This window comes from Rhamphochromis sp. 'chilingali' (assembly GCF_963969265.1).
Source record: "Rhamphochromis sp. 'chilingali' genome assembly, chromosome: 20".
Taxonomy (NCBI): domain Eukaryota; kingdom Metazoa; phylum Chordata; class Actinopteri; order Cichliformes; family Cichlidae; genus Rhamphochromis; species Rhamphochromis sp. 'chilingali'.
This window is the reverse complement of record NC_137947.1, coordinates 1,604,521-1,620,099: the sequence shown is the minus strand read 5'-3', so window position 1 is coordinate 1,620,099 and position 15,579 is coordinate 1,604,521. Positions and strand designations below refer to the sequence as shown.

At 44.0% G+C, this 15,579-nt stretch overlaps 1 protein-coding gene across 3 annotated transcripts in view; it reads right to left on the bottom strand.

The window, feature by feature from the left end:
* Window positions 1–15,579, bottom strand: part of birc6 (baculoviral IAP repeat containing 6) — a 132,225-nt gene that overhangs the window by 96,941 nt on the left and 19,705 nt on the right. For all 3 annotated transcript variants that reach the window (XM_080869824.1, XM_080869826.1, XM_080869825.1), the window contains exons 4-10: window positions 11,124–11,317; window positions 7,630–7,741; window positions 5,596–5,678; window positions 5,280–5,505; window positions 4,573–4,742; window positions 3,807–3,865; window positions 842–2,500 (exon numbers count right to left, since the gene is read on the bottom strand). In XM_080869824.1, coding sequence (XP_080725950.1) covers window positions 842–2,500; window positions 3,807–3,865; window positions 4,573–4,742; window positions 5,280–5,505; window positions 5,596–5,678; window positions 7,630–7,741; window positions 11,124–11,317 — 2,503 coding nt within the window. The remainder of the gene's footprint in view (window positions 1–841; window positions 2,501–3,806; window positions 3,866–4,572; window positions 4,743–5,279; window positions 5,506–5,595; window positions 5,679–7,629; window positions 7,742–11,123; window positions 11,318–15,579) is intronic.

The following is a 15,579-nucleotide window of genomic DNA, read 5'->3' as shown; positions in this document are numbered from 1 at the left end:
CTCATCTCTGCTTCTCGCAGATGATGTGGTTCTGTTGGCTTCATCGGGTGGGGGCCTCCAGCTTGCACTGGAATAGTTCGCAGCCGAGTGTGAAGCAGCGGGAATGAGGATCAGCACCCCCAAATCTGAGGCCATGGTTCTCAGCCAAAAAAGGGTGGAGTGCCCACTCCGGGTCAGGGATGAGTTCCTGCCCCAAGGGGAGGAGTTCAAGTATCTCGGGGTCTTGTTCGCGAGTGATTGGAGAAGGGAGCCGGAGATCGACAGACGGATTGGTGCTGCGGCCGCAGTGATGCAGACACTGCACCGGTCCGTCGTGGTGAAGAGGGAGCTGAGCATAAAAGCGAAGCTCTCAATTTACTGGTCAATCTACATCCCTACCCTCACCTATGGCCACGAGCTGAGTGGATAAGCTACAGGAGGTGCCTGGGGAGAGGGAGGTCTGGGCTTCTCTGCTTAGGCTGCTGCCCCCGCGACCCGGCCCCAGATAAAGTGGAAGAAAGTGGATGGATGGATGGATGGATGAGTAAGGAATTTCCAAAGTACTGACATACACATGGCCCAGATTTTATGTTGAGATTACTAATAAGAATCTAACATAAATCCGACCCTTAATTGTTTTATACAGAACACCCATAAACTTTGTGAACAAAAGGGCACTACTTTTACACTAGACTTAATGAGTTATAACATAAAATACATAATATGATGATATAAGTCTAAGAAAATTTGCACACATGAAAGAAAAACTTTCATAAAAAGATAAAGTCTGTTTATTTATTCCATCAGCAGCAATACTGTCAGCAGGGAAATATGCAGAAACAAAAAGAAGGGAAAAACCTACCTTTGGTGCAGGCACAAAGGCGATCTGTCCCAGAGCAATAGGTAACTGAGACAAATGGGTCCGTCTCCTCTGCTGACCCCTCCTTTTTAGGTGGCTCCACCTTAGCTAGGACCTCTAGTGTGGACAGGTCCAGTATCATAATAAACCCAGCCCGTGTGGTTACCACCAGGTGGCCCAGGCCTGTCACCTCCAGCCGCTTGGAGTCTTTGTGGGTGGAGGCAGAGGTGGAGGGACTGGTAACAGTAGTATTGCTGCTGTTGGTAGCTGCTCCACACACAGTCCCAGTTCCAGATTCAGCAGAGCCTGACGGACCTGTTCCAAGCCCAGAAGAGCTATTTTTTGGAGTTGTTGGGAGAGCCTCCTCAGGAGCCTCTTCACTGTCATCTTCCCTGCTGTCAAGCACATCAGGAGGAAGCAAAATAAGGGAGGTAATGGCATCCCGAGAGTCCCAGATCTGCTGTACTTTGATAGGTTCCTCATCCAAGGTGACAATACGGGTGGAATAGTTGAGCTTGTATAGTGCAAGATATCCACCTCCACTCTCATCACTTGGGGACCTTTGCTGCTGCTGGTCTCCTGGGGGAAGGATGAGCGGTGTCTGTGGTGGCGATCCACCTGGGTGGTGGCCTTCCACCCCATTTGCAACTGGATGTAAGGGGTCTGCTTTTCGTTGGCTGCAGAGTGCAGAGTGCAGGCGGTTGAGATTATTAAGAGCTTCTACTTGGTTTGTAGCACTCAGAGACTCAGAGCCACAGGGCTGCAGGGCAACCAGCAGGTGCACACCATCCCAGCAGGGTGTTATCGAGTCCACATAGAGATTCTCCTCCTCGAGCTGTTTGGGCAGCCTCAAGCACTGTACCAGTGCTCCAGGTCGAGGCGGACTGGAGGCTGTTGCTGCAGCCAGTGTGCTCCATTTTTCCATATGCCCATCCAACCCTGCCAGATTGGCAGCATCAGCAAACTGCTGAATATAAGTGATGGGGGGGTCCTGAAGAAGAAGCTGCTCGTGGGTGTCAAACTCCATCTCAATGATTTGTGGCACAGTGAAGCCCTCCTCATGGAGCCCCTTGCTCATTAGGTTATTCATCTGAGCAAAGACTTGTCCTGAGGACTTGTCATCTACTTCTCTGATACTGTACAGCAGAAGCACAGGTATAGTCCTGCGTACAGCTGGAAGAGAAGAGGGGCTAGCAGGTTGGGAACCTGCTAAATTAGAGAAACCCTGCTCTTGTGCTGCAGTTTGAGGATTACAAGTCTCTATCTCCATAGGACCCTGTTCCTGTAGAGGTCCAGGGTGAAAGGGCTCGGTCCCATGAGTCCTAAGTGGACCATCTGCGGTCCTGCGTGTTGTAGCTGTGGTTGTGGTTGTAGGTCGAACCATGGGAACACTGGATGCTGAGCGATAGCTGAGCAGGCCTCCAGCCAACAAGCAAGGAAAGGGAATGTTGTGGTGGTCAGGGGCCTTGTCCTTTGTTTTGGCCTGGTTATGAATCTTAGTTTGGTTTAATGAGGGGTTGGCACCAAGCTCCTCGAGGTCCTTAACAGTATCCTCCAACACACTGGCTACTACCTCCCATTGAAGCTTCTCAGGCTGTTGGAGCACACTCAGTGCCGTCACTCCTAGGCTCACATCCATGCTCTCCCACTGGGACGGCTGGCCTGAAAGAGAAGGGGGGAAAAAATGGTCCAAGTTAGTCTTCGCCAAACTATAACAAAATCAGTAATTCAAACAACATTATTTAAATGAGGCTGGGAAATAGGGTTGTAAAAATCTTCCAACCAACAATTGTCAGTCCAATAATCGACGATGGGCAAAATATTCGCAGACTTTTTGATGGGCGGAGCAATGTAATCATGCACGGACTGATTTGTGTGTTAACAATACAGAAGTCCAAACATGGACGAACTAATTTCCCCCAAAAATTAGGGCTGTCAGCGTTAACGCGGTCGTCATGATTAACGCGATTCAAATTTTTAACGCGCTCAACCCATCTAGAGCACAGAATGAATAAACTTTGGACAAACTGCCCGAAATGCGTTGACAGAGACATTTCAGGGATTTTGACTCAGTTTGCACAACAGATGGGTTAACTGATAATTGTGTTAGTCGTGATGATGGCGCGTTAACGCTGACAGCCCTAAAAAAAAATATATATAAAGTTGCCAATTTGGGATGAAAGAGTTAAACCTAAGGATGTAACCACAGCAGTGTGCCACTTGTGCAGACATATAGTGCGAGCAAAGTACTGAAACACCACAAACTTGCACAGCATGTACGTGTCCACCGCTGAGTATGCTGGGCTATCACCAGCTTCTGCAGCTCCATCAACGAGCATTTCGGTGCACTCTGAGGAGGGCGCATTTGCGCACAGATGAAAGAGGGTGCTGTTAAAACAGCCCTATTATTTTTTCCTGTTGACTGCTCCATCATTATTAGCAAACTCACTCATGGGCAAATGAATAAGTAAATCGCCCTTGTAAAAACGATGGCCGATGGGCTCAGCCTATCGTCGATATATTTGTCCAGTCACCCAACCCTACTGGGAACTTAGTGCACTCATAGTATCTCATGATTGTTATGATTTCAGACTATTAAAACATTCTATTTATTCATTCTATTTATTAAAAAAGAGAAACACTGAACTCCGTGACAATTTTTTGCCCTGAAATATGTACTTTCACTTGGTTTCCCAGCAATTTGCAGAATGTAATAGGCTCCTACTGCCAAAAAATGTACCTAGAAGATGCTTGCTGACAATCATTAAACAACAAAAAGAATATAAAACTTTAAATACCAGATGCTAGACACATGAAATATTTGAAACAAAGTAATATTAGTATCAATGTTAAGTCAAAGTCAAAATAAAAAGAAATATCTAAATGAAACTACAACAATGTCAATAGTTTCTTTGAACTTTTACAAAAAAAAAGGAAGAAAAAAAAAGGAAGTTACAAATGCTTGTACCTGTTACTGACTCTGACCGGGAATGCTCATCACTGTCTGAGTCCTCCAACTGGTCATCACTGGAAAACAACAAGTGAGAAAAATCAAGACTAATATCATAAAACAAAAACTAAGAACCCTGACTGTAAAAACTTACAAATACTAAGTTAAATCCCTCTTTCTTTTTACTTTTATTTTTACATTGTTTATTGTATTTTTTTGGTTTTCTTTATTCTTTTTTTTTCCTCTTTTTTTCCCCCTTTTAAACACTTTCACCTTTTTTCCCTCACATAACAGAAAAGCATTACCTCTTGCTAAACTGTCACATTTTATGTCACAGACAAGTCATTATCATCTACTTAAAGCAGAACAAACCAATCAGTTCAAACCTAAGTTCACCACAAAAATCCCAAGAAGCAGATGCCATTATACGCTCAAATTAGTTTCTGATACTGGCTATACATGCTCCCCCCACACTCAACCAGTTAATTTTTGAATATACATTTTGTATAGGGTTTTTATAGATAATTAATTTAATAAATAAACTGTTGAATACAGAATAGAAATGTATGCTGGAGTTTGTCAGGAGAAACATGCTGCAACAAAGAACATTTTCTTCTCAATTTGTATCAGGAACATTCTCTGTACTGGAAATACTATAAAATCCATGAGTCTGAAAGGGCTGGTCAACTCTAAAACATTGTACCCTTATTAATAATTTCAAACACAATATTCCTATAAAATTATCTTTCAAGTTTAAATGAATTAAAATGTGAATGTGTTTTACCTGTCTCCCTCGAGTTTGGGTAAATCGGAGCAGGAGGATGACTCTTCTAACCATGCCAAAGTTGGTCTCCGAGACTCAGTTAGTGCATGCTGGCCCTGCTCACCACTAGACAGGATCAACTGTCTCAGAATGGCTGGGTCATATGGGTTGATGTCAAACTTCAAGTGCACCTGTTGAACACACAGGTACACACTTTTTACCTGGAGTCATAGTCAACAACATAAACAAGACTGCCCTACTCACTCAACTTTTGTCTGCTTATGCTCCAAGCTAAGCAAGTAAGCAATCAAATCATGTAACATGTTGAAAAGAGCCTCAGGAAGTGTATTAGTGTCCTGCTGAGGCTCGTACATAGACTTAGTTATAGTGTGACTTCTTTACAAATCTGATATGGTAACAAAGTAAAACAAAGCTGCTCAACTGTTTCTATGCACCATGTGTATCTGGGAAATTATAACTTAAAAGACGTGCTTTGGGTTGGTAACAAGGATCAGTTACTTTAATCAGCTGCTTTAACCAGACATTTTTGAGTGCCCTTGCTGGCATCATGCCTTTTACCAATAAAGTAGGTCGATGGATTTGTGATATCACTGTTGCATTGCTTTTTGTTCTAAGACCTGGTAGGGCACTATAAAGTGCTGTGTTGTGCATGCATTCCATTGTGCAGGTAAAGAGTCAGCCAGGCAAGGATTGGTTGGTACTCTGACCTTCATCATTTTGGAGACATCCCAGATGCAAATCTTGCCCCTCTTGGTGGCAGCAGCCAGGAACTGTGGGCAGCTGCCAAAACCATAGCAAGCAATCTTGTCTGAACGATCAGGACTGTTTGGAAACTGTGCGGGTGTTGTTGCCAGTGTCACCGACAGTGGGACGTTCTGTGTGTGCTCTCCCTTCACAAATGGACAATTGGGAGAATGCCGCTCATGTTCAGACCTGGGGAGTAATAAAGAAACGCTTGCCATTATAATACAATTATTATGTTGTGAGTAAGATGCATGTGTGTTTATTTAATAATCCACTCACCAAGGTTCGTCTGTTGGTTCCCAACAGACCAGGCACACGCTGCAGGTGAAACACATGGCTCTGTCATCCCCTGATGAGGCAGGCTGCAGGAACACAGTAGGGAGGGGGTTAATTTCACTGACCGCCTACTTTCCCTGCTGATTTTTATTGTAAAGAATGTAGTGTTTGTACAGCACATGTTGTAAAAAATAAATATATATAAAAAATAGTGCTGTCAAAATTATCGCGTTAATTGTTAAGATCAACGCGAAATGTTTAATGCATTAAAAAAATTTAACGCTGATTTTGTTTTTTTATTAATTTCCTGTAATCTAAGACCTTTAAATTCATGAGCACCTCTGGAGGAGGGGGCAACAGTGTGCTATGCTGGCGTTTGGCCTGACAGAAATGATTAGAAGAAGAAGAAGAAGTGACACCATGCTACTATCTAGCTAACACTAGCTAACACACGCAAGCATGGACGAGGGCGGACTTTTGGGTGGAAAGTTTCTCTTTAAGAAGTTGCCTGATGGCTTGTTGGACAAAACGAGAGTAAGATGCACAATTTGCAACGCTGAATTCAAGTACCACAGAAGCAGTTCATCACTGGCGTATCACCTGAGAGCAAAACACCCAACTGAATCCACCTCTACGGGACCTCGCCAGTCTACGCTTCAGGAGTATGGTGCTTGTGGACGAATAACAAAAAATGTGAGAGAAAAGGTAACCAATTCCTTGGTTGTTTGGATAGCTAAAAACTGCCGACCAGTTAGCATAGTAGAAGATGATGGACTGAGAGAAGTCATTCGTGCTGCATCAGGAGATGAGTGTTACAATCTGCCCTCGAGAGGAACCATTGTGTCGAGACTGCACACTTTGTATGGGGACCAGAGGGCTCAGCAGTCCAGCAAGCTTGTGCAAGTAAGGAATGTCGCTCTCACCGGAGACCACTGGACTTCGGTGAACAACGATAATTACTTAAAATATAAAGAATAAAAAAATGTAATTGGAGCCAGGCTATTAATAAAGTAATTGAGATTAATCGCAATTAATAACAGAAAATTGTGAGATTAGTTAGTTAATTTTTTTTAATCTATTGACAGCACTAATAAAAAAACAAACAAACATGAAATCACTACAGATAAAAATGGTGTTAGGTTTTGTATTGTTGATTGTCATTTATGCTTAGAAATATTTAACCATATATGCTTAGAGGTGTATAATCAATTGTGTAGTGATAGGACTGTGATCTTTAGCAGGCTGCAAAGGCTTGGTGTGTATTCCACACTAGAATGCACACCCACAGTCTAGGAACATCAGAGAGGTCCTATCTTCTCTTTGTTGATATATGGTATAGCAAACACACGTATATCTCTTTAAGTATAAGAGCCTTTTGTTTAGATAGATCTGCTAGACGCCTGGCACCAGCTTTGGGGAGTCTTCACAGGGTCACATCTTGACCTCACACAAATCACACACACACACACACACACACACACACACACACACACACACACACACACACACTCACACAGGCAAGGTACTCTTTGTTTGTATGTAGACGTCATATGTTAATGAACCTATGCATATTCATGTAACCTCAATAAAAGGGCAGTGTTACGGGAGAACGGACGAGAGCAACTGGGGTCAAGCGAAGGAACGGCGCCTGTCCGGTCTCTCCCGTGCACGAGAAACATGAAGAACTTTGCCTACCCGTGTCTTGCTTTGCTGTGTAATTATATTGTCCTCAACGTTCCAGCGAATAGGTTCGAGCTACAAACCTATCAAATGGTGCACTTAAAGTTGTCATAGCTTTAGCTAGTTTGCATTACAAAGCAAATTAACATGGTTATATGGTTGGATGAGTCCATGTGTGTTCCTTTAACTTCATAATCTTGCAGTCAAGTAGAATGTCAACATTTTCCACTAACCATGCAAATCTTCCCTTTGAGTGCTTGCAAATATTGTGATTCATGTGAACCACATGTGTGCATATAACATTGCTCGTCAGAGCTGACAGATGTAAAGGCAGTTTAGAATTCTCACAGAACCCACCTGGTGGTAAAACCCTGCTTGTGCCATTGGATCAGGCTGAGCCCACCTGTACCCAGCATGTGGCCACGATGTGAATGTTTCCCTCCTGTTGGCCTCGCTGTACATCAGGGATCTGCAGAGAACAAGACCTTTTAGAATAATACAAGGCATTCTTGAAATTACACCTGGTATGCTGTTTTGACTACATCGTTGTTGTAGTTTACACTACACCGCATTCCAAATTATTAAGCAAATTATATTTTTCTTTGATTTTCTGAAATTGTCGATTCAAATGACAGTCAGCATAATGTTTGAGTCATCAACCATTAACCCTCTGGCGATCCTTTAAAAAAAAAAAATCACACCTAATACCCTGGGGACCGTTTTCGGCCACGCCCCAAAAAATGCTATAAAAAGATTATATATTCATATTTTTTTCCACTTTAAATTAGCCAATCTTTTAAAACTACTTCTCCCTGAAATATTCATGTAAAGTTTTAATTATATTTCGGGGGTTTTAACCCTTTTAATCGCAGTTTAATTACATGAGCGCACCGTTTTTTTAGCCCCAAAAAACAAAAAAACTAAATATTTTCCAAAAAAAAACATTTGAAGTAATATTTGTTTGTTATTATAATTAGGCCTTTGGATGGTCCAAAGATTGGCACCAAAATTCATTTCGATCCACTTTTATTTTTTTTGCAGGAGCGCATTTCATAAAATGCACACACTATCGGTCCTAATCGACCACGCCCAAAAAAGTGCTATAAAAAATTTATATATTAATATTTTATTCCACTTTAAATTAGCCAATCTTTTAGACCTACTTCTCCTTGAAATATTCATGTCAAGTTTTAATTACATTTCGCGGATTTTAACCCTTTATATCCCGGTTTCGTCACATGAGCGCACTGCTTTTTTTGCCCCAAAAAACATAAAACTTGAATATTTTCCAAAAAAAAACATTTGAGGTAATATTCAATTGTTATTATAATTAGGCCTTTAGATGGACTAAAGATTGGCACCAACATTCATTTCGATCGCCTTTTTTTTTTTTTTTCAGGACCAGAAAATGGTCTCCAGGCGGCAAATGCTCCTCCTCTAGGCCGAAATAAGTGCATCTTGCCGGGGTAAGTCGCGACGATTACCGGGGCACGATCACCGGGGACCCCTTTTTCCAGCACACACGCCCGATACCACGTGACAACAAATACGTCATTTCCTGTTGACTAAAAAAAAAAAAAAGCACCCTCTCACGGTCCTAGGGGCCGAAAATGGTCCCGCCCGATCAGCGGGCGAAGCCGCTGCTGCACGCCGGAAATGAGGCTTCATTTCCCGCAGGTCTCTCTAAGCAGCCCACTGTTTTCCAGCAGGGGTCAAATGTGGAGCAAGGGCGCCACCTGGTGGACAAATAAAAAAATTACAACTCTAAGGCCTCTTCTACAAAACAAAAACGAAACCTAAGCCGTCACCCAGATGTTAACGGTAATAATTCTGCAGTGAAAAATAGCGTTTATAATGGAAGTCAATGGGCCGAAAACGGTCCCCAGGGTTTGAGGTGTGGGGATTTTTGCTGCTCAGCCATTTTAGGCTGATTTAAGAAATTCACACTGAAATATTAAAATTGACAGAAAAAAAACTATCCTTTGGCAAATTTGGTTATATTCCACTGAACACAGTGGAAATGGCATGCATTTAAAACATGAAAGTGGCACAAAAAGGGCCCAGGATAGCCGGAGGGTTAAGAGTATAATTCAAATGTTACTGAACAAAACTCCCAATGAAAACAGTACGTTTTTCAAAAATAAAAAACTTAAAATGCACTGTTCCAAGTTATTACGCACACAGTTTCAAAACATTTTATAGGTTGTAGAGAATTGAAAATGGTCATTTGTTGAATTGGCAGCATTAGTAAATCAATTTTACTGAAATCAAAAGCTATTTCAAACAAAAACATCTTAACAGGTCAAGTTACATATTAAAATAGGACCCCTTATTTGATAGCAGTTTTACAATTCTTGCATCCATGGAACTTGTGAGTTTTTGGAAAGTTTCTACTTGAATGTCTTTGCAGGATGTCAGAATAGCCTCCCAGAGCTGCTGTTTGGATGTGAACTGCCTCTCACCCTCATAGTTTTTTGCTTGAGGATGCCTCAAAGGTTCTCAATAGGATTAAGGTCAGGGAAGAATGGGGGCCATACCATGAGTTTCTCTCCTTTTAGGCTGATAGCAGCCAATGATGCAGAGGTATTCCTTGTAACTTGAGATGGTGCATTGTCTTGCATGAAGATGGTTTTGTTGCGGAAGGCACAGCTCATCTCTTTCTACCATGGAAGAAAGTGGTCAGTCAGAAACTCTACATACTTTGCAGAGGTCATTTTCACACCTTCAGGGACCTTAAAGGGGCCAACCAGCTCTCTCCCCGTGATTCTGACCCAAAACATGACTTCACCACGTCCTTGCTGACGTTGCAGCCTTGTTGGGACATGGTGGCCATCCACCAAGCATCATCCACTGCATCCATCTGGACCATCTAGGGTTCCACTGCACTCATCATTGAACAGGACTGTTTGAAAATTAGTCTTCAAGTAATTCTGGGCCCCACTGCAGCCGTTTCTGCTTGTGAGCATTGGTTAGGGTTGGCCAAATAGAAGGTTTATGCACAACTGCAAGTCTCTGGAGGATCCTACACTTTGATGTTCGCAGGGCTCCAGAGGCGGCAGCAGCTTCAAATATCTGTTTGCTGCTTTGTAATGGCCTTCTAGCAGCTGCCCCCCTGATGTATTTGTCTGGCAGAAACCTTCATCATTGTACCTTTATCTGCATGAACCCATGTGTGCTCTGATTCAGCCACAAATCTCTTAACATTATGGTGATCATGCTTTCGTGAAATATCTAAGGTTTTCATTACGTGTCCAAGGCATTCAACTATTTCAGGCTTTTCAGCAGCAGCAGAGATCCTTTTTCCTTGCTATATTGCTTGAAAATGCTGATCTGCTTAATAATGTGGAACATCCTTCTTTAGTAGTTTTTCCTTTAGTTGGGCTCAGCTGGCAAACTAATGATCCTAGTTGTCCGAGATTGATTTCAGTGATCCAAAGAGCCCTGACACACTATTCCATCCATGGGTTTAATTGAAAAACAACTTATTTAATTTTAATGAGACTTAAACACAATTTGCATAGTAATTTGGAACGCAGTGTATGTGTGAAAACTTTGTCATATGTTTAAGTCTCAGAGGGTTAAGTTAAGTGGTTAAGTTGAAAGATAGAGCAGGGATAGCTCAGTAGGTAGAGCACTCGCCCCATGATCAGAAAGTCAGGGGTTCAAATCCACCATTTGCAACCCTGCAGTACCCCTGAGCAAGGTACCGTCTCTACACACTACTCCACAAACTCTTTATTGTGTTTAAAAAGCTCAATCAAAAACATACTTTCATTATACCTAAAAAATTTATTCTGATTCAAGTGCAAATGACCTGAATATGCACAATGTGACACAAAGCTTACTCTCACCTATCTACAGAGCGCCCAGGGCCCACCCCAAGCTCAGGTCTGGCGCTTGACAAGAGGTAGGAGAGCCTGTCCATGATGGATGAGGCCACAGACAAGGCAGCTACGTTCTGGTTTATCTTCTTCAGCTCGCTGACAATGGCACTAGCCACGAGCTTCAGCACATGGTGGGGAAGATGGAAGGTCACTGTTGCCCACTGAGATCAGAAGCATAGGGGAAGAAAGGAAAGGCAGTTATGAGCATAGTCAAAGGAAAGAGTTGGGTCTATATATAATCATATCTGAAACAAAACAACAGTTAAGCAGCATCAAAATAGAACCATGACTTTGGTGGTCCCATTCGCAACTCGGCCTACACTCTTTTTCACTTCACGATAGCTGTGTGTAAAACAAAAACTTCATGACAACCGTATTGTTGAAGTATCTTTATAAAAATAAAAATAACTAAAACCAAACAGGAATCTTCTCAACTTTGTTTATTGTGCGTTGTCTTTTTGGTAAACTGAACTACAAAAATAAGTGCATTGAGGTGATGACTATGTGTAGTGAGATGTTGACAAACTTTGTTATATTCAGGGTGCACAGTGGTATTCAGTGTTGCTTCAGATAGTGCTGGGATTTAAATTTTTTATTGATAAAACGTGCTATACAAATAAATATTACTCAGTTATTAATTTAATATTGAGCTGTCAGGAAAGTATCTCTTGCCACACATGAGAACCTATAGAGAGCTTGGTGCATTCCTAAAATTGCACATGGGTACAAAGAATGGAGCTGTAGCAACAGCTCTTAGTAGTCTGTGGCAGTAGCAGATAGCAATCGGCCTATTTGGGTTTACGGTTTTATGTTTCAGAGTGCTAAACTCAAAGTGTTGTTTAAAGTTCATGTTTGAAATGAGCCATTTCAAATGTTATTGGTGGTTTACATTGATCCTTAAATTTCTATATACCACTGCTGCATTTGGGGATTTAAAAGAAAATAATAGTTTAGTAGACTATAGCGGAGTGTGGTCTGTGGCTCGGCTGCAGGGAAGGAGTGCAGTGGGTTCTGTCGGTAGTTGCCAGGGGAGGTTGGTTAAAACAGATGGTGTTCACTGCCTAATCATGCCTCCCCTATTTCACTAGTGTACCGGCACCTGGAGGTGTGTGGAGTTGGAGACAACGGTGGAGCTGGCGGACGTGGCAGACTGAAAGAGTAAACTGCATCACTGTAAATAAAGAAAACCTACATCCTAAACACAGTGTGTGGCATGCGTCGACAATTTAATGGTCTACCATTAAACCAAGTGGGTTACATAAACAATATGTAATGTAAACAAAATTCTGCACTGCTGTATCTTAGTATAAACTGAACTGGCTGCTTTTTGGGAGTCCTGGGTTTAAAAACAAAACAAAACAAAACAAACAAACAAACACAAAAACGGAGAGAAACACAGGGACAAAATCAAGCGGCCTTATGCGGCCTGGATTTTCCAATGAAATCCAGAATAACATTCACACAAATAGGTATCATCCATACATGCATGCATGCATCATCAAAATTCTTTTACAGATAATTGTTACGGCATCAAAGGAAAAGTGCTGCAGAGCAGCACACCTGCCAGTAGCAGCAGCTTTGTCCTGCTTTGTCCTGTCCTACTACTACAAAACTTATCAGCAGAAATTACACACAGAACACTTAGAATAGAATTCAACTTTATTGTCATTGCACATGTCACCAGTACAAGGCAACGAAATGCAGTTTGCATCTATCCAGAAAGTGCTTTAGCAATAATATAGATATATTACAAAATATATATTAGCAGATACAAAAATATGGGTCTATTATGGGTATGTTACAATGTACACGGTGTACAGTGCTCTTGATGGTGCAGCGGTAGAACTTCACCAGGATGTCTGAGGACAGGTGGTTCTTTCTCAGAGTCCTCCAGCTTGAAGCAGTTGGGATCCTCGGAGATGTAGACACCCAGGAACTTGAAGCTGCTCACACGCTCCACAGCCGATCCATCTCCTCCCTGTAGGCGGCCTCATCGTTGTCATTGATGAGGCTAATCACCATGGTGTCATCTACAAACTTAATGATTGCGTTGGAACCATCGGCAGGTCTGCAGTCATGGGTGAAGAGGGAGTAGAGGAAAGGGCTCATCACACAGCCTTGTGGTACACCAGTGTTCATTGTGATGGTAGATGAGCAGTGGTTATCCAGCTGGACACGTTGGGGCCGGTTGGTCAGGAAGTCCAGTAAGCATTTACACATGTGGGAACTGATGCCCAGGTCTGTTAGCTTCCTGATGAGTTGTGAAGGGAGGATTGTATTGAATGCTGAACTGAAGTCTATAAACAGCATTCTGGCGTGGGTGTTGTTGTTGTCCAGGTGTGAGAGGACAGAGTGCAGCACGATGGAGACTGCATCCTCTGTGCTCCTGTTCTGACTGTATGCGAATTGGTGGGGGTCCAGGGTGGGGGGGAGACAGGCCACAGAACCACAGTCACTTCAAAATGTCCTTCCAACACATTTGGCCTTAATGGCCTAAATTTGCAGTTGCAGCCAAATTTGGGAATAAACTGGCCAACAGAACAATTAAATCCAATGTACTAGCTCAGTGTTCCAGGATTACAGTGACACATTGTGTACACACAGTAACAGTTAACAAAAACCAAGTACTGATTTTGGAAAGCACTACATGGTGTGAACAGGACCTTTTAACATACCATATCCATTAGACAGACCCAGGTGTAAATAACTCCTTGAATCACGAGTAATATTTGCTTTTGGCACCAAAATATAAAAATAAATACAAAAGTAGGGTTTTGTGAGAAGACTATCTATATGCAGGGCTCTAGAGTGCGACCAATTTGGCTGCATATGTCCATCCATCCATCCATCTTCATCCGCTTTGTCCGGGGCCGGGTCGCGGGGGCAGCAGCCTAAGCAAAGAGGCCCAGACCTCCCTCTCCCCAGCCACCTCCTCCAGCTTATCCGGGGGAATACCAAGGCGTTCCCAGGCCAGCCGAGAGATATAATCTCTCCAGCGTGTCCTGGGTCTGCCCCGGGGCCTCCTCCCGGTGGGACATGCCTGGAACACCTCACCCAGGAGGCGCCCAGGGGGCATCCTTGTCAGATGCCCGAACCACCTCAGCCCCTACTACCCTGAGCCCCTCCCGGATGGCCGAACTTCTCACCCTATCTCTAAGGGAGAGGCCAGCCACCCTTCGGAGGAAGCTCATTTCTGCCGCTTGTATCCGCGATCTCGTTCTTTCGGTCACTACCCACAGCTCGTGGCCATAGGTGAGGGTAGGGACGTAGATCAACCGGTAAATTGAGAGCTTCGCTTTTACACTCAGCTCCCTCTTCACCACGACGGACCGGTGCAGCGTCCGCATTACTGCAGCTGCAGCCCCAATCCGTCTGTCGATCTCCGGCTCCCTTCTCCCATCACTCGCGAACAAGACCCCGAGATACTTGAACTCCTCCACTTGGGGCAGGAACTCATCCCCGACCCGGAGTGGGCACTCCACCCTTTTCCGGCTGAGAACCATGGCCTCAGATTTGGAGGTGCTGATCCTCATTCCCGCTGCTTCGCACTCGGCTGCGAACCGTTCCAGTGCGAGCTGGAGGCCCTCACCCGATGAAGCCAACAGAACCACATCATCTGCAAAAATCAGAGATGAGATTCTGAGGCCACCAAAGCGAAAGCCCTCCGCCACTTGGCTGCGCCTAGAAATCCTGTCCATAAAAATTATGAACAGAACCGGAGACAAAGGGCAGCCCTGGCGGAGCCCATCACCCACCAGGAACGAGCCCGACTTATTGCCGGCAATGCGAACCAAGCTCTTGCAACGGTTGTATAGGGATCGAATGGCCCGTAGCAATGGGCCAGACACCCCATATTCCCGCAACACCTCCCACAGGACACCCCGAGGGACACGGTCGAATGCCTTCTCCAAGTCCACAAAACACATGTAGACTGGTTGGGCAAACTCCCATGCACCCTCAAGTATCCTGGAGAGGATAAAGGGCTGGTCCAGTGTTCCGCGACCAGGACGAAAACCGCATTGTTCCTCCTGTATCCGAGGTTCGACTAATGGACGAACTCTCCTTTCCAGCACCCTGGCATAGACTTTCCCAGGGAGGCTGAGGAGTGTGATCCCCCTGTAGTTGGAACACACCCTCCGGTCCCCTTTCTTAAAGATGGGGACCACCACCCCGGTCTGCCAGTCCACAGGTACTGCCCCTGATCTCCACGCAACATTGCAGAGGCGTGTCAACCAGGACAGCCCTACAACGTCCAGAGCCTTCAGGAACTCGGGGCGGACCTCATCAACACCAGGGGCTCTGCCACCAAGGAGTTGTTTAACTGCCTCAGTGACCTCGCCCCCGGAAATTGGCGGGTCATTCCCCTCATCCCCAGACTCTGCTTCCTCCTCGGAAGACGTGTCAGTGGGATTAAGGAGGTCCT